Below are 23,612 nucleotides of genomic sequence, written 5' to 3'. Positions count from 1 at the left end.
TATAGTCCAAAAATTATGGTACATACACCTTTGTACATGTATGTATATAGACAGGGAATGCATATGTAAATAGAGATCCATACATGTGTCTATGCTTGAATTCAAGCTGCATGAGCTACCTGAAATATTAGGAATATCCAAACAGTCAAAAAGACAGATTCTGAAAGCAGGTATTGAGTCTTGTGTGAGACACAGGGCAGGACATTCCCTCCTCTGGATTCCTAATCCATAAATGAGAACTGTTGTCAAAATTAAGTTAATTCCCTTAAAAGACAGACCTGTGCTTCACACATCACAGAGCTCATAAATTTTAACTAGTATTAGTATTATGATGAAACATCTATGGTCACTCAGGAGGACCACAGTGACTCTCATTTTCTTCCGAGCATCAAATGATATCCCAGCCAACACTGTTAGTCTGACCCTGTGTTCTCCTTGTCCTCTTAAACCATAAAATGTGCTCAACAAAAACCGTACCTAGGGAACTCCTATTCATCCTTAAAAAGCCACGTCAAACACTGTGTTCTCAGGGAACCCTCCCTGACTCTTAGCTTAGGTCAGATGACTTGGTTACCAATTTCATAAAACAATGTCCCCCCCCTGTATAGAAGGTATGCCAGTTTACCCTTATTCACATACTTTTTTTTATCCTCACCTGAGGATATCTTTTCCATTGCTTTTTGGAGAGATAAGGAGGGGAGAGAGAAAAAAAAAGAGAGAAACATCAAATGGTTGCCTCCAGTACATTCCTGACCTGGGCTGACCTGCAACCCAGGCATGTGCCCTGACTAGAATTGACTATGCAAACTTCTGGAGCATGGGACTATGCTCCAATCACCTGTCAGGGCTGAATGACTTTTTAAAAGAAATGTCTGTATTTCCCATTCTATCTAAACTTCACAGGGGCAAATTCTATGTCTGCTTTTGTGTTGCATCCCCAGCACTAAAAGGAGCATTACAGTAGATTCTCAATAAATACTTATTGAATGACTGCAGGACTCAGCCAAATTCTCTCCAGATGTCAATCAATCCATTTATTCCCTCCTAAGGAGCAGAAAGGAAAAGAATTGACTCACAGGAAATATAAGGAATCCTGGGAGTTACCAAGGAACACAAAGTTGGAAAGACCAATACTTGTCTAAAGAAGTTAAACAATCTAAGAAACTAAAGAGGTGTGGCTTTCTGTACTTGGCTTGAGAAACTTTTTAACATTGCATCAAGGAGAAACCACAGAAAGAAATGAAAGGCTGTAAGACAGAGTTCTGGGTACCAAAGGTGAAGGAAGAAGAGGGATTTTGCACAGAAGAAGGAATTGTTCAATTAAAGTTCACGAAACCTAGAAGCTGATAGCGAGAAGACTACCCACGGAATGTATGTGACTTCATTCCTTCAGTAACTCACCAGATATTGATTGTGCACCTACCGTACATCAGGCACTGGCTTTGTGGATACAAGAGTAAGCATTACAGACACTGTTCCAGTTCTCATGGAATTTCCAGTTTAACACGGGATAAAAGTCTTTAAACAAAAATTTATGTGATCAGGGCTGAGAAGGAATTACATGTTGCTATAGTAACAGCCCTGACTGGAAAGTCAATACATAAGAATATTTTTCTTTTCTTCCAAGGAATTAATCTGAAGTACACTACTGTATAATGTCTTTTAAAATTTTTCAAGCAACAGAAAGTCATGCTGATTTGTATCTGCTTTTGTTGCCTAATAGGATAAATTAATTTAAGAGACACCCTACATATCTACTATGGTATTGAACTCAAGTATGGATTTGGGTCAAGATGACATTGCCCATTTACTCATATGTGAAAGAAGAGGAGATGGAAAAGTGAGAGGAAAAAAAAACTTAGTTATAAAACCACAGCACTGAAACACTATTCAAGTTGATGGAGTTGACTTAGATGAAATCTTAGGAAACTTAAACTTGTAAGTTCAAAGCACTCCCTCCACATGTGAAACTTAAGGGAAGACAAGAAATATCAAAGAAAGGTCTATAATTCATCTTTAAAAAGTGGTAATCAATCCTCATTCCAATATTCATACCACTCAGTGTGTCAGTATTAATCTGTTGAGGACACACCTTATGCTAAGCACTGTCAGAAACCCAGGGGAAAGCATTCTTGTCCTCAGTAAAGTCCTCCATGCCTCCCCCATCAATACGTGTAAAAAATAAATTCAATAAATTTAAAATGCCAATAATGGCCACCAATAAGATTTAAAACACTGACATAGTGTAGAGTAACTAGAGTTTCTGTTTAAGCTAGAATAACCTGGAAAGTCCTTATTGAGAAAATGGAATTTCAGTCAACACCCAAATGATGAGTAGGTACGTCTATTTAAATATCTAGAAAAGAACATTCTCAGAAGTCTTAAAAAACAGCATTTTCAAAAGTCCAGAGACAGGAGAAACTTGAATTATCATAAAGACAAAATGAAGAGCAAACTGGCTGAATATAGTGGACAAAGGGATGCTCTCAGAGAAGGGTGCTAAGACCAGATCTTGATGAACAGTGGTTCTCAAAATGCAGCGTCACCCGAGAACACTTTAGAAATACAAACCTGCAGGCCCCTCTGCAGACCCACTGAGTCAGAACCCCAGGGCGCTGTCCAGAAACCTGTTTAACAAACCCTCTCTGGGAGTCTCATATCTCCAAGGTTAGAGGCCTCCTGGAGGCAGCAATGATTCTCGATTCCGGCTGCATATTAGAATCACCTGGAACAGCATGTAACCCACGTATGCGGAGCCTTACCCCAGACCAAATGAGTCTGTAACTCTAGGGTTGGGGTGCAGGCAGCTATGTATTTTAAAAGCTCTGTAGGTGATTATGATACACAATGATTATTGGAACTACTGACTTAAAAGTCAGTAGGAGCTTAAAAGTCATGGCAACATTGCAAAGGAAAGTGACTGGAGGCTTTTAAATAGAGAAAAGCTCATCAAATTTAGAAAGTGCAGCTTCTATGTGAAGGATGAAGAGAGGCAAAATGGACCAAAAAAAAAAAAAAAAAAAGGAGGTCGCTGTAGTTTCCAGGAAAGAAATGAGGGTTTGGACCAAAGTAGTAGCTTTGAAGATTTAATAAGTAGATCAGAACATATTTTATAGAAAAACCTCAAGACTTATTCATGGATTTTATGGAAGAGATGAAGGAAAAAAAGAGAAATCTAGCACAGGCCTAGGTTTTGGCCTAAGGAACAGTGCCCAAACTTCTTTCTGGAAGCAACTGTGCAGGGGTGACTATGAAGGGTTACTTTTTACCCCAGTTAAATTTGAGATGATTATTAGACATCTAAAGGGAAAAGCTGAGAAGGCAGCAGGATACACATAGAAGTCTGGAGCTGGGAGGAGTAGTCAGAGCCAGACACAGAGAATCATCACTGTGTAGATGCTATTTGAAGCAATAACATTGGATGAGATCATCTAGGTTGAGACTATAGATACAGAAGAGGGTGGGTAATGCACAGAGCTGGTGCGTGGAGAGACTATGGCGTTGACTAGTGGGAGCCCAAGGAGCATGACGGTCCCAGACTGCTAAAGCACGGGACAACTGAAGATGTCAGGACCCCTGTGTTGTCCATGGCACAGCCCCAAACCAGTTCTTGAAAGTTCAGCAATTTTAAAAACTTGAGAGCATGCCTAAGTGACTAATGGCTACCAAATAACTTAGCGCACCTATCCACTTCAAAGTTCCACCTACCACCAGGAAATCTTTACATGAATGAAAAGAGGAATCTGAGGATCAGACAGATTATGTGCCATGTCTGAGTTCACACAGTTTCTGTATTCTGCCAGAACTTGGCCTGGGGAGATGGCACTCCCTGGGAGCTTCCAAGGAACATGAAGACTCCAGGCAAGGGAACCAAGAAAGGAAGTTGTAGCTGTGCAGTTAATCCAATCTGGGGCTGACAGGTGCTGAGTCAAACTGGCTGGGATTAAGATGAGGCAGTGGGTAAGGGCCAAGGCAGTATTCCACACGGAAAACAAAAACCCCTGAAATTTCTTACCAGAGAAAGCTGGTCAGCTGGGAAAACCAGTATTCAGCATCACTGCACACAAACAGGAAACGGGCAGTAGAGTTATGCAGTCTGGCACGGATTGAGAACTTGTTAGATACCTACATTTTCAGGCCCACCCCACAAACCGTATCAGAAACTCTAGCAATCTATGTTCTAATAGGCCCTCCAGGAAATCCTGACGCCCGCTAAGGTTAGCAGCCCCTTCGGGAGAACGATCATGCTCAATTTCAGTTGCATATTCCTCAAATGCAACATCTGAGGAACTCTGCTGGGGAAGAGGTCCCACCAGTGCAGCTGGCACTGCTTTCTTATGGTGAGGCGACTTGGCACGTCCCTTACAGCAACTCCAAGGGACAGTCTCTTCTGCTCTCAGTATTTTATTAAAATATACATATATTTCCTCTCCCTGTATGTATATGTATATATGCATATAGTATGAATGTATCTCTCTATATGTCTGTATATATAGTTATATACACGTTTTTTCATGTGCTGCTTAACAACAGAGATACGTTCTGAGAAACGCGTAGTCAGGCAAATCACCATTGTGCGAACATCACGGAGTGTACTGACACACACCTAGATGGTACAGCTCAACATATGGGCTACATGGTGTACCTACCATATGATACCATATGCTAGATATATACACCCCTAGAGAGTGCGTTGCTGTACAAAACACCATGGTATTCAATCGAGCACAAGAGAAAAGGACACAATCCAGGGTCTCAGTAAACATGAGATGTGTGACGCTGCTGCTGTCCTAACAGGCCATACTGTTTTTTAGCAAATGATTTTTGTAAGTAGAAAGAGTACTCTCTAAAATAATAATAAAAAGTATAGCATAGTAAATACATAAACAAGTAGCATAGTTATTATCAAGTACTTTGTACTATACATAATTGTAAGGGCTATACTTTTATATAACTGGCAGCGCAGTAGGTTTGTTTACACCAGCATCACCACAAACATGTGAGTCATATGTCATGCTACTGTGTTATTGTGACTACAGCATTGCTAGGTGACAGGAATTTTATAGCTCCATTATAATCTTAAGGGACCACCAATTTCTGTGAGGTCCATCACTGACCAAAAGCTCACTATGCAGTGTGTGTGTGTGTGTGTGTGTGTGTGTTTGTGTGTGTGTTATTTTCACATTTCATTAGGATTCAGGCTGAAATGTCTCCGAAAACTTTTATTGCATTTAGGGTCTTTGGAGCCTTCACGAATACACATTTATAGTTAGTGGATTTAAAATAAATTTTAAATATAGAAAAAACATTATTAGAACGTGACCAGGTCTCAAAGTTTGGAAAAGTAACATTCACACATGACATTTCCACTTGAGACTGTGATTAATGAATAATGGTACATGTGATGTTTTGATTTCTCCCTTGGGCAGAAATGCATCAGCCATCAAGACAAACAGAACACACACTTAGTTAGAGAGTCATAGAACATCAGTCCTAGAATCTCTGAAAGCTTATAGTTAACAGTGTTCTCCGATTGTACATCCCTGAGCCATAGGAACCGGGGGAGGCAGTAATGAGGACCTGGAATGACTATTTCTGGGTCATAAGGCTCAACAATTTGGTGTGTCTATGAATAATTTAGTCTTCTTTTAAATAAGATTTTTTATTTATTTATCTTTAGAGGGGAAGGGAATGAGAGAGGGAGAGAAATATCAATGATATTGACATTTCAATGTATTATATTTCAGTATCAATGTATGTTGCCTCTCATGCGTCCACTGCTGGGAACTGGCCTGCAATCCAGGCATGTGCCCTGACTGGGTATCGAACTGCGATACTCTTGTTTGCAGGACTGCGCTCAACCTACTAAGATACACCAGACAGGGCTTAATTTAGTCTTTTTATTGGAAAAGATATGCTTCAGTGAAGAGGGAGAGTAATTTCTATAAATTGGGAACTCTGGCCAGCAATTTTATAGTTTTTTTTATTATTAATAGCTACATAAAATGATTTGTGACTTAAGAAATATTTTTCTGGCTTACAAAATATTTCATGACATAAAGTCCAACAGGTAGAACAATACAAATCACTGATCTAATTCCAACCCCTAATTTTTAAGTATGGGAAATAGTAAGAAAGTAGTTCTATAAATATAGCTGAAATGTAAAAATATCCTCATAGATTAGTGTACCTTTAAAATATTTCCAAGTGTGGTATATAAAAAGAGGCCCCACTGTGAAAACCACAGATCAATGGTTAGGGTCTAGGACCAATATGACTCAGAGTCTTCCCTCATCATTATGCGAAGTCTAAATCTGGTACCACAGTTGAAGCCCAAGGTGATGGTGGCATGCAGCTGACCAAACAGAAACAGGTATCTCACAGTGACTTACTTTTATCTGAACCACATCACTATGCTTGGTCTGCTTCTTGTCCTGGCAGCCAGTTAATACCATCCTCAGAGCCAGGTATGCAAAATAAAGGACTATATGAAGCCAGGCAGGAAAGCATGAAATACTGGCACACTCTAAGCAAGATCAAATATCCTGCAAGCCCAAAGGAAGTATTGCCCCAAGATTCGAATCACTGTTAAAAGCATAGTGTTTCACAGATAATGCTAAGTAAAACGTTTCCCACTGTGTTTGGTTGCTAACATTTGCAGAATCTCTCACTAAGTGCTGGTCTTTGCTTTCTCTTGGGCTTCACATGCTCAGACTGGGTCCCCCTACGCTCATATGACACCCCAGCTTCTAACTGTACAGTCCTCTCAGTCTGTAAAGAACTCCCACTTCAGAGCATCGGCCAATCAAAGGAGACCTTTCCAAATCTCATACATGTTAAATTGGAGTTGAAAAATCCTATCACATAATCAAAAAAATTGCCATGATCATTTTGATAATGCCATTTAATGTCAAAAATGCATTTTCTGGTGGTCGGAGCCAAGGACCCACCATTCCACACTTATCTCCATCCCCCTGAACTGCCTCCAGATTTGAAGAAAATGCATACTCCTTGCTGTATTTTTTTCCCCACAAAAGACTCCAGATTGGGGAAAATGGATATAAGATAGCACATTAACCACAATCACCTAATGACAGAGATATGAAATGACCAAGGGTGGAGAGACTCTGAAAAGTGTATACAATCTAATGTCATAGAATTCTTTTTCACTATCCCCAAAATGTCCCACTCTAAGATTCCTTATTTAAAATATTTGATCAAATCAAAAGCCTGAGGGGAACGTTAAAACCATGACTTATGTCTGGTTAATTCCATTATAGCCAGGATTTGGCATTTATCATACTAATAAAGAAAAACGTTTCCTAAAAATGAAGTTCTTTGCTGTGTGGTGCACCGAATGACTGTTCATTGTGTAAAACCCCTTACGACTGTAAGAAGGCAACCATTGTCACCATATCTTTGTCAACTCTAAAGACTCTGATAAGTGGAACAGGATATTTTCACTTCATATTTCTAAGCAGAACCTAAGGAAGAACTTTCCCTGGGGCAGAGCTGTATATAAACAAGACGGAAAGAAGTGCATTCCCCGTGCTTAGGAGTCGTCAGAGCAGGGGCCTGGGCACCCGCGGAGAAGACGGTGATGGCAGAGGTCTGTACCAGGTGCCAAAGGCGATCCGAAACTACAGGAGTTTCACCAAGGTACTCACTTCAGAGAAGACGGTTTTCCACAAGTTAGGTCACGGGCTGGAGTGAATAACTGCAGTGTTTCTTACTTTGCAATGCTAATCATCATGACTATTATTAATCACAAAATCTTAAGGACTAACAATTATAGACAGAAAAAAAAGAAAGGACTACAGTAACGATCACAGATGTCCCAGGAGCCAGGCTGTGTAAAGATGCACTAACATTCTTGAGAAGGCCTTGGTCTGAGAAGCATTACACTTTCCCCACTTTACTGAAGGAAAGAGATGTCCATAAGGTCAAGTAAGTTGTAGGGCACAAGACTGGTAGGTGGTAAAACTGGAATTGGAGTCCAGGTTTATCTGATTCTAAACCAACACCATGCCCGCTCCCTACATGAACCATTTCCCTCAACTATTTTATAAAAATTTTGACTTCTATCAACAATTGTACTTACATTTTTCCAAACTGAAATCTTTCAAAATATCGTATCTCAACAGTTAGGCCACTATTCCGCTTCACTGGTGTTTACTGATTGTTCTTACTACAAAACTCCAAATTCGTTATCTTCTAAATATTTTAGAAAAGTAGGCAAAACCTGTCAGGGTACATAATATCCTTTTCAAAAATATTACTAACTCTGGAAGTAGGTGTCAGTACCATTATGTATCCCAGTTTTTAAAATCAATAAAGTAGAATTTTCAGACATTTATTATAATTATTGAAGAATTGAATGAGTTCATCAAAGGACTTACAAATCACAATAAGTCTAATGATAATCTCCTGATACATTTAATGTAGTTTAATATTGCTCAAAAATTAATAAACTGCTTTGGTATTTGAAAATATTTGAAAAACTACAAAGTGTTTAAAATTTTTTTCTATTTGTTTGTTTTTTGTTAAATTAATCATATTTTTAAAATTATTTTTTTGCTGTTCAGTTACAGTTGTCTACATTTACCCCCATCACCCCCCGCCACCCAACCAAACCTACCTCCTCCCTTGCTTCCACCCCCCACCTTGGTTTTGTCCATTTGATCTGACAGTAACCAGAGGGGAGGTCAGAGGGGAGAATGGGGGAAAGGTTTTCAGAAACAACTATAACTATAAAATTTCACGTGAATTAAATTTCTTGTTTTAGAAGCAGAGAGTTCAAAGGCTAACTTCTTTAAGAAACAGTACAATTGATTTTGTTATCCCCAATTTTTTGCAATTTCACTGTTATAGACTGACAATAGTAAATTAAAATCTCCCTTTTCAATTATATTTCTGATTAATCTCTCTATATATCTAACAGTATTAAAAACATACAAGTTAATTTGTGTCATGGCCTCCATGGCCGTGTCAACGACCCACATCACATGGGGAGAGGCACATTTAGGTAGCTTGGAGCAACAGGACCGCCACGTGCACAGTTGTCAATAGGTCCACTTGCCAGTTCACCTCTGCCAATTGTATAACCTGGTAGCAAACTCTGTCACTGGTCCTTGAATCACAGTATTAAAGTAAACATTCATATTCTCTATCTTTTCTATGGCTTTCCATATATTTGTGTCTTTATGTGTATACATGTGTGTATGTATAAATGCATGTCTATATACGAATATATATTTGCATATATATACATACATATAGCTATGCACAGTATACATACTACAGATGACAAAATAAAATGGGGTTTAATATCAAAATCAACTCATATCAGAATCAACTGTTTGAGAGTGAAATTGATCAACTTACTGTTTATGCTCTACTTTTTACTTTCTACATAGCATGTCCCTGTAAACAAAACTAACTAACATGACATTCAGAGTACATCTTGGAGGAGTTCCAGCCAAGATGGAAATGTAGGTAGACTCACTTTGCCTCCTCACACAACCATACACAGGATAACAACCAATCTAAAAACAAAAAACAACCAGAACTCCCAGGAAATTGAACTATCTGGAAGTCTGACAACCAAGCATTTGAAGAAACATTCATCCAGACAGGTAGGAGGGGCGGAGAGAACATGGTATGGTGAGGTGAAGCCGCAGCGAGGTGGCAGCAGTGAGGCAGCAGTGAGGCAGCAGCAATGATGAACAGCAAAACAAGCAGGCCCACCTTCGCATGTGGCCCTGGATAAAAACTGTGAGGGACAACTGGGGAGTAACGACCCCAGACGCAAGCCAGACCACACAGCCGTTTCCAGTGCTGGGGAAATAAAGTCTCATAACCTCTGGCTGTGAACACTAGTTGGGGCTGGGACAGCAGAAGAAACTGCTGTTCTCTCAAGAGAGTGAGTTAAAAGGGCCTGCATGATCCTAGGACACAAGCAAACTCACCTAACTCTGAGAATATGCCTGAGGGCACCAGCCAGAAGGACACCAGTTGCTTACAGGAAATGGGGAAGTGAATGGAAATAGGGCGAGAGCCAAGCCAGGGGCGCTGTTCCCTCTCTGACCCCTCCCCCACATACAGCACCAAGCAGAGGTGCAGCAGGTTGTCCCACCCTGGCAAATACAGAAGGCTCCGCTCCTTACAATTTAATGACATGGGGAGTCAAAGCTAAGACACAGAAGCAATGGGAGGCTGCCAAACTGAGGAGATAAAGAAATATGGTCCAAATGAAAGAACTGATCAAAACTCCAGTAGAAGAATTAGCGACACAGAGATAGCCATCCTATCAGAGGCAGAACTCAAAATACTGGTGATTAGGATGCTCAGAGAAATGACTGAGTATAGCGACAAAATAATGGGAGAAGTACATGCTATACAAAGTGAAATAAAGAACAATATGCAGGGAATCAACAGTGAAGAAAAGGAAGCTGAGACTCAAATCAATGCTTTGGAACAAAAGGAACAAATAAACATTCGACCAGAATAAAAAGAAGAAAAAAGAATTCAAAAAAATGAAGAGAAGCTTAGGAATCTCTGGGAGAACTTTAAAATGTTCAAACATCTGAATTATAAGGGTGACAGAAAGAGAAGAGAAAGATCAAGAAATTGAAAACTTATTTGAAAAAGTAATGAAAGAAAACTTTCCTAATTTGGTGAAGGAAACAGACATAAAATCCAAAAAACTCAGAGAATTTCAAATAAGTTGGGCCCAAACAGGATCACACCAAGAGACATCATAATTTAAATGCCAAAGGTTAAAGATAGAGAATCTTAAAAGTGGCAAGAGAAAAAAAAAAGAGTTACCTACAGAAGAGTTCCCACAAGACTATCAGCTGATTTCTCAAAAGAAACCTTGCGGGCAAGAAGGAACTGGGGAGAAGTACTTAAAGAGATGAAAGGCAAGGACCTACATCCAAAATGACTCTGTCCAAAAAAGCTATCATTTAGAATGGAAGGGCAGATAAAGTGCTTCCCAAACAAGGTAAAGCTAAAGGAGTTCATCACCACAAAGCCCTTATCATATGGAATGTCAAAGGGACTTATCTAAGAAAAAGAAGACCAAAACTACGAACAGTAAAGTGACAACTCACAGCTATCAACAACAGAATGTAAATAAATAAATAAATAAATAATAAATAAATAAGCAAACAACTAGAACAGGAAGGGAATCATAGATATGGAGGTTACATGGAGGGTTATCAGCAGGGAGGGGGAAGAGGAAGGAGGAGGGAAAAGGTACAGGGAATAAGAAGCATAATTTGTAGGTATAAAATAGAGAGAGGGAGGTTAAGAATAATATAGAAAATGGAGAAGCCAAAGAATCCATACATACGACCCATGGACATGAACTAAGGGGGGAGGGGCTGCTGGAGGGAATGGGGGTACTGGGCAGAGGGCATCAAGGGGGAAAATTGGGACAGCTGTAATAGCATCATCAATAAAATATACTTAATAAAAACCAGTGCTTCTTGGAGACTGTAAAGAAGTAAGGGATATGAACATACAGCACATGTAGTAAGAAAGTGAGAAAAACATTTTAAATGGAAGATATTATAGCCATAGAAAGAGGCTTTCTAAATGGGCCACTTAACTGATCAAATGTGAGACGCTGAAGGACCTAGGTACTAAAAGAAAAAGTCACATTTTAAAAAAATCAAATTTCATAATCATCTTAGATAAAATTTGGGAGACAGAAGTGAGAAAAAAGTTACAGAAAATAAATCTGTCTAAACTCCAAAGAGAAAGTCCTCATGACTTAAGAGCAACTTTTCTTTGAAAAAAAAAATAAATAAAGCAACATAACTAAAACCAGGAATCCTCCTCCCCCTCTCCTCCCGAATGCCCACGCAAGCCTGTCAGTATCAGCCACACACTTGCCCTCCATTTCTTTCTCTTGCTCCTTCTTGTAGGATATTTGGCCCTGTATTTTGTTAACTATTACCCAAGACTTCTTTGGCTCTCCGGAGCACTCATTATATATGTGACAATGGTCATGAAACCAACCTCACCCCATTTTCTCCCATTCTGGTGGCCATCACACGTGGCCTGCCACACAACTCCCCTCCTTCCCCCCAGGCTCCTCCTCCTCTCCATCCTATTCCATTCCCTGCCATCATCAGTGATTACTTTAATAAAAAAATATCTGTATTTTCAATAATCTGCTATCCCAAAATATTGCTTCCTCTAGGAAGACTTCTGCCATCCTTCCAGGCAGAAAGAATCTTTTCATAACCTAGCTTTCACAGTTAGTCTGTTCTAGTCTTGCAAGCATTTAAAACATTCTGCCTTGCACTTTGGTTCTACTTTTGCATATCTTATTTCCAGCACCGTTGGAAGACAAAGGTTACACCCAACTCCCTTCACTATTTACTACAGCAATCAATATAGCCCTTTACATACCCTAGTGCTTCAAAATGCTGTATTCATTTGATCAGTATCCCTAGAAGCAAAGAGTGTTAAATCGAATGAATAACAGTTTTTTTGCAGTTGCGCACTTTGAAGCTGAGTTTAGTTAGCAGGAGTGGAGGCTCGATAGAGATGAGCAAAGAGGGAAAAGTGGGGAAAACTGTAATAGCATAAACAATGAAAAATAAAGAAAAAAATGTTTAAAGAACTCTGTGACCTTGAAGCATGATTATGCACAAGGGCAGCCTATTAATAACGCACTGTACTTTTGTTACTTAAGATATGCTCAGCACTATTTTCACAGCTCCTACGGCATTTCTTGAGTATCTTTAAAAATAACTATTACCGTTATAATAAAACCATGGCTGTCATGGCACTGAGAAGAATAGGAAGCATTACTTCCCAGGCCAATGATGGAAAGAAAAGTACTTGCCTTCCCCTTTTATTCTGCTTTCCATGTCTGCCCCAACAAAGACTTGCAATACATATTTACATTTTTCCCAATTTTTAACTCATCTTTAAACTTCATTTAAAAATTTACTATACCAAAGTTAGAGGAGATAATGGGACACAAATCATAATCAAATTGATGTAAATCAAATAATACGCGCTGAATAGGTGGTACTCATAAACAAACAATGATTTAGATTAACTACGAAATAAGCAGTAAAAAAATATTTCCAAAATTTGAAAACACTTGACTTTTCCCCCCACTTCCTACATTATTCCAAGCTCACGTCTTTGGCTTTTTTTTTATTTTTTATTTTTGTATAAGACCAACTAAGTCATACAAGAGAAATGCAGCCAAAACGTTTAGAATAAGCTAGACATAGCTTATGAAAATTTGACATGAAATGTGAAAATGATCAAGGACCAGGCCAAAACTCCTCTCTTTGCCCTCTGTAAGCACAAACTGGCAGCTTATCTACTGGAGAAAGAAGGCAGGTGGGCGATGCATCCACGAGCCCGCATCTGGCACCTGCAGGCCCAGTAACTGGGTAAACACTGTCAGCTCCCATAAGGCCACAGCTTGTCCAGATCTCCCAGAAGACGCCATGAGATGCGTCACAAACTGGCTCTCCCAGACTAATGAACATAGAGGACACTCACCCATTCTTAATGTTAAAGGGGCTGATGCCTGATGCTTTTTCCCTTCTACTTACAGAAATGTAAGGGTATGGGGGCTTTGAATGTCTCCTAATCCTACATTGTTACAGTTGCCTGGGATAGGTGCCTAGAGCCGAAATAAGGTTTCACTCCTTCGTTCTTCAGAACTTCTAGATCTCCTAAACCAGCATGAAAACCATGAAGGCACAGATCACCCTCTTTTCCCATCAATAAAACGCATGACGTTTTCCATAGACACGGTCCACGGAAGGAAAAGGTGGGAAGGGACTGGCCGTTAGCGAGCAGGTTCTTCTCTAAAAGCAGAGGTTCAAATGTCGACATCTACAGATCAGGCCTAGAAAACCCTCTTTTCTAAATCCATTATAAATAGCTACAAAGTTGTTTCTTTTATTAGTATCAGACACTTCATTTGCCAGATTGAGCTGTATTTACAATCACTGGTCAAATGTTCTCAATCCCAGGTACACTATCTCATAGTACTTTTTAAAAATAGACTATCTAAAACGTGCATATACAGCTAGACTCACTAAAATGGGCAGGACAAGAACATGTTTTAGAAGGGACAGAAAAAAATCCTAAAGTAAAAGTCTTAAGGCAGGGAAATCTTAAGGCTGTTTTCTTTCAAAGTTAGCAGTAGTCCACAAAGACTTCATTTGCCCATGTCCCAAATCTAAAAGGCATGAAATGCCTCCAGTATTAACCAGATGTACCCAACGTATATTTTAGCAATAAAGGTTCTGTTCATGGTTCCCAACTTTTAACCTCAAGCTTCCAAGAACTCCTACTCTATCAGTGAAGATGCCTGTTACACGCCCCAGGATTTAGATTAACTACAAAATAAGTAGTGAAACAAGGAGTGAAAACAAGGCAGTGAAACAAGGTCCGGAGTGAAACAAGGCAGGAGGAAGAGACACCAGGTGGAAGAAACCTCTCACCTGTGTTTTACTCAGGCCTTTCTTGAGTTTATCCATTTTATGTGTTATTAGATAACCCACCGTGATTTCGCTGGATGGAAGAACTCCAGATGTTTAAACAAAATGTTAAAAACTTCTGTCCTAGACAAATTCCCCTGATCAACCCATGAAGAAGTCACTGAACTGGATAGCCCAGAAGAGCCATTCACCAGTCAACTTTTCCACCCCCCAACGATTTCCTCTAATAACAATCCAGGAGAATTAACAAAGCAATATTGTTCTTGCAAGCCTAGAAAAATCCGGTTTCCTTATGTTATGAAATACATGACATAACGCCCACTAACCAAACAATCCTTTATTTTGGCAAATTTATAGACCACAAAATGCGATTGTGAGCTGCTGCCACTGGCAGGGGAGACTCAATGGTATTAGAGAGCAAATGCCAGGGCTCTGTGGAATAAAGAAATCTATTTTCAGCTGGGATTCTCATCCAGAAGCGTCTTCCCACTGAGGACAGTGCGGAATGCCTGCCATCACCATGGCTCCTGACCACTGGACTCGCGCCTCAAGGGCGCAGGAGCAGAGAGGTAAAGCGCGTGGACACCCTCTAACCAAGAGCACCGGGGGCACGTCTGCCGGTGACAAGCTGGGTTTCACACAAGTTGCATGGAGGGAGAATGCACACCAGAGGGAACCATCAGCATCTCAGTAGTAAAGTGTTAAGGGAAAAAAAAACTATTAGTAGGATTTAGGTTTTGGTTGGGTGATTTGGGGAAGGGTCTAGAGAAGCAGAGCTTTGTTCTAGGTCGGATACTGTCAGACGGCAGGGACAAGTCTACGACTGAGTACCTCTATAATTCTTACCTACAATTGGGACCAATAAGAATAAGAATAAAGTTGTAACTGGTAAAAAATTAGCAGTCACTCATAAGTGGCGATCTTGGCAAAGAACAGGGAAAGGTCATGCTACACAGGAACATGCTATGGGCCCTTATGTTCTCGGGCCCATAAGGTGGGAACCATCGTCAATTCCTTTGTGCAGAAGAGTTTGATGATGATTTCAGAAACCCAAAGAATAATATGTTAGTCATTAAGCATGCCTATGTCTAGATCGCATTCGAGACTGTAGCTCTGGAAACATGACTCAAGGAATTTTTCTGTCCTCTCCAATAACATCTACCTTAAAGCACCTTGTCTGTCATCACTGCCCACAGTCACCTGGAACAGGGGGACTCCACCTGTTTCAGCCAAGTCTCTGATGTCCAGAGGGGTAAAGAGGTGAGAGTCACTGCTTGCTTTCCAAACTATCTATGGTAAAGAAAGAGTTTCTTTTCTCCCCAATTGTATAATACAGTAAAAATTAATTACTAGAAAAATAAAATAAAAATGCAAGACACAAAACCCCAGCCTCATTTTTTAATTTAATCTTTATTGTATTTTTCCATTACCATTTAGTTCCCTTATACCCTCTTCCCCTCAGCAATCACCCCACTGTTGTCCATGTCCATGAGTCCTTTCACCTTTTTGCTCCATCCCCCGACCCCCTAACTGCCCCACAACTGTCATCTGCTCTCCCTCTATCGGTCTGTCTCCGTGTTGCCTGTTAGTTCAGTTTGTTCATTAGATTCCATATATGAGTGAAATCATATGGTATGTGTCTTTCTCTGCCTGGCTTATTTCACTTAGAATAACTTTCTCTACATCCATCCCTACTGTTGCAAAGAGTAAAATTTTTTTCTTTTTTGTGGCTGAGTAGAATTCCACTGTGTAAATGTCCCATAGTTGTTTATCCACTCATCTACTGATGGACACTTGGGCTGCTTCCATGTCTTAGCAACTGTAAATAACACTGCAACAAACATAGGAGTGATTATGTTTTTTCCAATTAGTGTTTTGGGCTCCTTCGGATGTATTCCCAGAAGTGGAATTGCTGGGTCAAAAGGCAGATCCACTTTTTTTGTTATTAGAACCAATACAAACAATACAAATACAGTAAGCATCAAATTGCTATCCGTTTCTATATATAGTCTTGCTTTCTGTATTTATCTCAGAAACCTGAGTCAGTGGACATACTTTGAGTAGCACTGTATTTTTTAATTAAAACATTCTCCTTAATATAAATTAACTGTCTCAGAGTATTGTCCATTTCAAAGTCACAGGGCATAAAGTCACGTAGATGACCTGCTCTCAATACCTTGCTCCTGTCCCTGCTGTCATCTGCAGTTTCCCTCCACAGCCACTGCGAGCTGGAAACTCAGGAAGAGGCTTCCATTTCCGCACACCCTCAGAGTCAGCACTGCCTGCTACAGGCCAGACCTACCCCTTGGCTGGATCAAACAGAAGCCCTGGACCACTTTTCTCTGGGTTGAAATTGTCCCATTCAAAAAATCTCGCTGCAGAATACTCCCTTTAACCACAATGCTTAAGTTAAACATGACTCGTGCATATATATTCCCACATATATGTACAAACACATATAAACATATACATGTATTTTTAAATATTTTGATACTTAAATTCTGTGGCATATTTAACATCTTTGAGTTCCATAAGCCTGGTAACTGTGGCTATTCCTTTTAGCATTTCACAGTGCCCAGAAGAATGCTTGACCTGTAACTGGCTTCCTACAGAAACTTTTAATTAACTGATTGATCAGACCAACAAATGGAACAAATTAATACCTGTAGTGCACACTGGTAGTATACTCTATACACACATGCATGCATACACATACACTACAGCTACATATACATGATGTCAACAGTGAATATCATATCTTTAAAATGAGAAATTAAACAAAACCTAATAATTTTAATCACAATTTATAGTGATTTTTTTTCTCTTTTTTGTCACAAAGTTTTATGCCCCAGACATCTGAATCTACATAATCTCACATATACAGTAAAACATTGCTAAATTCCACTTCAAAATCACTGTGATAATCCATTATAAAATTTTCTTGCATTTTGCCTCCCTTAAATTGATTTTTAAGCCAATACCCCAAGTTTCAAGTCTGAGCTGAGGAGATAAAAAGCACATGGTATTATTTAAGCTTAAAATCTAAAAAATAATGCTGAACTAAGCTTTCTAATCAATACATTTTACTTAAAAGTTTTATAAAACAGTACTTTTTCTATAACTTATTTCTACGTCTGTCTTTGCAGTACTACGTCAGCACTTTAAACCTCAATAACTCAGTTAATTCAGGTCTAGTCAACCTTTATGTAGAATAAGAGGAATCTGAGAGACCCCTTATGTCTTTAAGCCCGAAAACATGGTCCAACCCTGAATACGATATGGATCCTAAACGAATGGAATCCAACCCGGAGAGTCAGACCTGCCGCACACATTCCATTCAGTTTTCTGGACTGGCTTTTAAAATTCTACAGAACATCATGGGGTGGGGCAAGAGTGAAAAATCAAGCCTGAAACGAGGAACCCAAGAGCATTTGATAAAGCATAGGGTACCCTAACTCCTTGGTCTGGGGCATAGAGAGGGCAACAGCAGCATCTTCCCAGTACTGGTGGTGAACTGGCCAAGGCAGGAAAATCATAAGCGGAAGTGTAAGGAATATTCTAAGAACTCTCAGAAGCAGCGACAAAACCAAGGGAAAAGCTCTGAACTCTCAAGAAACAGCAGCCTGGCAACCACAGGAAGGAAAAATGGTTGCTCGTTTTAAACAAAGACTCGAAGTCAACTGTGGATAGAAAAGGCATAAACATTGACACACTTTTCAAATAACACGTAGAGATACCAAGCAAATAAAATACTTCACATCTGCACAGTGTGTAACTAGGAGTCGGTTATTATGGGGTTTCACCACATAACTGAAGAGCAACATATGGGTATTTTACTTGAAAGGAAAGGTTAAAATGAATCAAAGTCACCACACGGAAACAACTCTATCTCAGGTTCATAAAGTAATGCTATTTGTACAAATTCTGACAAAAGGTTTGCTGAGTTCCCATTTTAGCAGTCTGTGGGGAAGCTAAAGAATGCTTTCCAAATACTTTAAGGAGATATCAAAAGTTTCCACATAAGTGTAACACTATCATTTTGGAGGAATCTAAGTTTCTTTACAAAGTTTTCAGAACACTTTGAAAGAAAAAAGAAAATAAAAAATTCCACAGTATAACACAAGTAAAAATATAAGCCAAAAAAACCCCTATTAAAATAGCTGTCTTTTGTTTCTTGGAATAACATTGTCTTCATGTCAAAATTAAGCCAAAGCACACATCTTTGACAATAAAATGCTTTTTCCTGCTTCTTCCTAAATTTAAAATATAATAACGAGGCTTCTTTCCACCTCCACCTTCCCAGCCATGCTGAAGCCATGCCACACTCCCAAACGCCTGCAAACAAATACACACAAAGGGAATGAGTCTTACCAGACCATCACAGTTGTTAATGGCAACAGAGGTTCCTGGAATGTCCATGATGTCACCGACGTAAGCACAGTTAGTCTGCAAAGGCTCTGTTTTCCAGATTCTTTCAGAAGTACTTCCTGGTTGATGATCATTAACAGGGCTGGATGTATTCCCGGGCACTGGAGATGTTTCATGCCATTCCACAACAGCGCCGGGAGCTATGAGCTGGGTGTTGGGCTTCAGTCGCAGATGAAAATCTCTTCCAAACGCTGTGATGTTAAAGAACAATTGCTCAGAGTTGGAAGACACGTCCCTCGCTGATCTCTTTTTGTGATTTGCAGAAAGAATATGGGAGAGATAGTGTCCTTCTTGATTTGTGCTGACTGGAGTCACCAGCTCATACTCTTTCTTTCTCTTTATTGGTGAATCTGTGGAGTGAAAAGAGAATTGTAGGAGCCCCTGTGCAACAAGAGAACCCAGGAGGACACAGCACAGGGACAAAGTGCCTGCCCAAAAAGACTGCACCTCAGCTGGTGTAATAACTATGTTTCTGAATCATCTTGTAAGTACTGCATTTTGAGGACTCTAATCACTTCTCAAATGCACTTAGGTAACTGTGTTCAAAGAACCTTTTTCCTTTAAAAAAAAAGTCTATTACAGCACTGGCTGAAGTGACTCGGTGGATTGAGTGCTAGCTTATGAACAAAAGGGTCACTAGTTGGATTCCCAGTCAGGGCACATGCCTGGCTTGTGGGCCAGGTCCCCACTAGGAGGCGCACAAGAGGCAACCACACAATGATGTTTCTCTCCCTCTCTTTCTCCCTCCCTCTCCCTCCCTAAAATTAAATAAAGAAAATCTTTTTAAAAAAGAACGTTTTTTTTATTTTAAAAAGTTTATTACAATGTGAACATTCATATCTCATTTACATGTTTGAGAACATAAAGTTTCCATGAACAATACCTGGCTTGCTTATAATCAAAACATGTTCCCAATTAATTACTTATTGCTTAACTGACACCTGCTGCAAACTTTTAACAGAGTTGCTATTATGTAGAAGAAATTTTTTCTTATCTTTAAAACTTTTTCCTTTTAGAATCCTAGAGTTTATACTACTTACAATAGCTACTTTGTGTTACATCTCCCATGGCCTACAATTTATACACCGGAGTTTATGCACATTTTCTCCATCGTAACAACCCTAACAATCATACTTTATAGCTGAGGAAACAGAGACTCAGAAAGTACGTGTCCATGGTCCGATACCTGTGATGTTCAGACATGGACCAAATGCTGTTCTAGTTCTCACATATGCTTTCTGCTACATTGTGTCATGTCCCCCAAATCCCAGAATACTTTCAGAAAGTGAGGAGATTGGGAAAAAAGAAGAAATAATAACCTATAAATTGAACACCAGGTACTAGTGTTCAAGGGCAAGTGGCATTGTCATTTTGCACCATGTTTCTTAAAGGAGACAGATACTCATTTGAATATCAAAGTGTATTTGGGGTCCGTCTGACAACAAGAGTGGCCACCTACATGGTCAACTGAATTTCATTGTTAGAACTTCATTCGCCTCATTTGGTCAATGTGAGTATTATGTTTGCTAAAATGCAAGTGTCCTTGGGAAAGATAATACACCGAATGAACCATTACCCTTGAAGGCAGAAGACAGCGGATACTGAAGAAATGAGGGGGCAACAGGATGAGGAAAGACAGCATGGAAATAGATATCTGAGAGTATGAATTAGACAGTTCCCCTCCTTCATAATTCTAGCCTAAGACTAGTCCTGTGGTTGTTAAAGCACCCTGAAAACATGATTCACAAATACTGCTCACTTATAAAACTGCATGTATGTCATCCAATGGAGTTTGAGACCCATTAATGAACCTACAATCTATACTTTGAAGTATCATTACAGAATCACTGTTTCCATTATTCTCCTGCTTTTTAAATACCTTAAACAATGTGGAAAGTACCGGAAGACAAATAAAGGCATTTTGCAGCTCGGAAATTTCCTGAGTACACGTTTGTAATCACTGTGCCACTTATAATGACCCAAGGATCGCAACAAAATGTCTCTCTTTATTAAATGCACAGAGGAAGTAACAGGGTTGTAAGTATTTGCGAGTCAGAGAAGGAGCTGGGACTGTCCGATCCCGGAGACAGTGAAGCCTGACCCCAGCGCAGGAGCGCAGGTACGCAGCAGCAGCAGCAGTGTCCCTGTGTCAGAGGAGCTCCGTGTCTCCACCCAGGACCGACACTGGGCGGTACTGCAAGCACAGACACAGAGATGGGTCTCCCTACCACCATCTCTGGTGAATACCTTTGGAGATTCTGGTTCGGGGAAATAACTTGGAAGTTTAGGGAATGAACTCAGGTGTCCCGGGAGTGGAGCGATGGAGGGTAGTAAAGGATGAACAGGGATCTGGGATGCGCACTGACAAAGCTTAGCCCAAATCAATTCCTGAGGGTAAGAACTTCCCACTCAACCTGGCATTCCCGGTATACTCTAAAAGAAGATTGTATTCTTTCTGGGGTCTCCTGGCAGTACGATTCGTTTAATATGTGTTCGGGTGGCAATGCAGGTAACTAAAGAACCTTCGCTTTGTCTAGGCTGCTCCACACTCTGCCTTACTGTCCAAGGCCCATGAGCACCTGGCCGCACCAATAATCCTAGTTATAACTCTTTCTCTAACCATCCATTCATGGGAAGGCGTGGATTCCCACATTTCATGGGAAGGAGAAAGCAATGCTTAATTTTAATACACGGATTTCCCCTCTTCACTGAAAGGAATTCACACAACCAAAGTCTAGATGACATACTGATACCTGGATTAAGTGACTGGGCGACGAGAGAATGTAAAAAGAATGCAGGGAGGCCCCTCCACACCCTAGAGGATACCCAGGGCCTCGAGCTTCCCGTAAGCCGTGCGTTCCAGATTCACTGGGACAGTTACTTCCACTTTCCCGGCCAGACAGCACATTCTGAACCTCTTTTCATAATACACATGGTGTATGGCTACAGAGCTTTGTCTTGGGTAATGCTAATTAGTAAATCATTCCTAAAACGTGCACAGAAGACACATTTCTGAAATTAAAGCTTGACTGAGTCAGTTTCCAGGTGGAAATTAAGGTCATCAAGGAAAAAGGTGCACTCAGTAGCCTTCCAGGCTACCATCCCTGGACGGTAAGTTAACAAACTAGCAAAGGAGCTACTAGTCACCTGCCATTTCATAGCAGAATAAATACTGGGCTGTGCTTTGTGCTCGAGAATGTGCCATCTCTAATTCCCACAACAGTCATAGTAGGTAGGTATTATGGTCCCTGGTTTTTAAATGAGAGGGCTGGCCTAGCAGGCCTGACAAAGGAAAATTTCAATTGTGACCATTTTGAAATTGAAGATCACACTCCTGTGCTCTTATTCACTTCAGAATAGATGGAACATCTTACTATCAACTTGTAATTTGAAACCTGATTTACAAAGGAAAACCATCACAAAAATGATGACACTCTGCCTACCCACAGCCAGTCAACCGATGTTTCCTCTAGCGTAGTTTCAAAAATTTCTGTAAAAGGCTCTTCAATTCTCAGTCTTTGGGAGAAAACAAAAAGGGTGCTGGGTAAAGCTCACAGCTCTCAAAAGCATTTAATCTCAGACTACAATCACATAATAACACCAAATACTATCAAATGTTAATTTGCTGCATTCAGAAATTATACATTTCACAGGCCTAAACACTCCCACAGAGCAATACAGCTTATAGTTAGAGAATAAACCCCAGAGTCAGAAAACAGCAAGTTAACATACAAACTCGAACAAGTTCCTTATTTTTCCTCTGACTCAGTGTCCTCATTTGTTAGTAATAGTTCCAACTTCATAGGTTTGGTGAGAGGATTAAGTGAGATTATGTAAATAATTCAATTAGGATTAGCTGTTTTAACTTAAATATAAGTTAGCCAATCATTGAAATAATGCCCAAGTGCTATTTTAACACAGGAAACTATTCAATTGTCAGCTGAGATGGCTGACAATTGGCCACATTTGTCACAGCCACAGTTACGTGCAGGTGTGTGGGGGGTTTCACAAGCCGGGAGGGCTAAGGCCACTGTAGAGCCACCCCCTGCTCACGGATCACCCCAGCAGGACTCACCCGCAGGGCGAGGTCCACCTCCCTACTGTGATCTGCGTACTGTATGCAATCTTACCTGAGAGCAAACCGCACACACGCACCCCACATCCTAGATCCTCTTGCCTTTGCAAGAACAGTTTCAGCAATTGTCTTCTCTCTCTTTCCTCATCAACTTTCTCCGGATCACCAGACTACTCCCATCAGCAAATAAATAAGCTGCCATATTTTCCATTTCTAACAAAAAGTTAAAAAAACCTTCTTGATGCCACATCCTCCTCTAACTAATCCACTGCTTTGCTCCCTCTTATAGCAAAACACTTCAAAAGACTGACTAATTAGATGCCTCCAATTCCCCTCTTTCCATTCTTGTTCTTTCTCGAACCCACTCGAATCAGGCCCTGGTGGAGGCCGCTAGGAACCTTTTGCTGCTGAAACCGAAGGTCAAGACTGCATTTTCACACTTGCCCTATGAGCAGCATTTGACCCAGATTCTCCTCCCTGACTTTTTTTAGTATTTAGCTTCCAGGACACCATTCTCCTCTTTCCCCACTGGTCTCCTCCCTCCCTGAACCTCAGTTCCCTTATGCCCATAACCTGCACACACTGCAGTGCCAAGCACTCTTCTGCATCTTCCCTCTGCA

At 40.2% G+C, this 23,612-nt stretch overlaps 1 protein-coding gene across 1 annotated transcript in view; it reads right to left on the bottom strand.

Moving 5' to 3' along the window:
• Positions 1 to 23,612, bottom strand: part of ADAMTS3 (ADAM metallopeptidase with thrombospondin type 1 motif 3) — a 239,981-nt gene that overhangs the window by 197,321 nt on the left and 19,048 nt on the right. Inside the window, exon 3 of the mRNA XM_037063442.1 lies at positions 18,861 to 19,267. Coding sequence (XP_036919337.1) covers positions 18,861 to 19,267 — 407 coding nt within the window. The remainder of the gene's footprint in view (positions 1 to 18,860; positions 19,268 to 23,612) is intronic.

This window comes from Sturnira hondurensis, unplaced genomic scaffold (assembly GCF_014824575.4).
Source record: "Sturnira hondurensis isolate 20B ecotype Veracruz unplaced genomic scaffold, ASM1482457v3 Scaffold0014584, whole genome shotgun sequence".
Lineage (NCBI taxonomy): Eukaryota > Metazoa > Chordata > Mammalia > Chiroptera > Phyllostomidae > Sturnira > Sturnira hondurensis.
The sequence above is the reverse complement of the archived record's forward strand: the minus strand, read 5'-3'. Positions and strand labels throughout refer to the sequence as shown.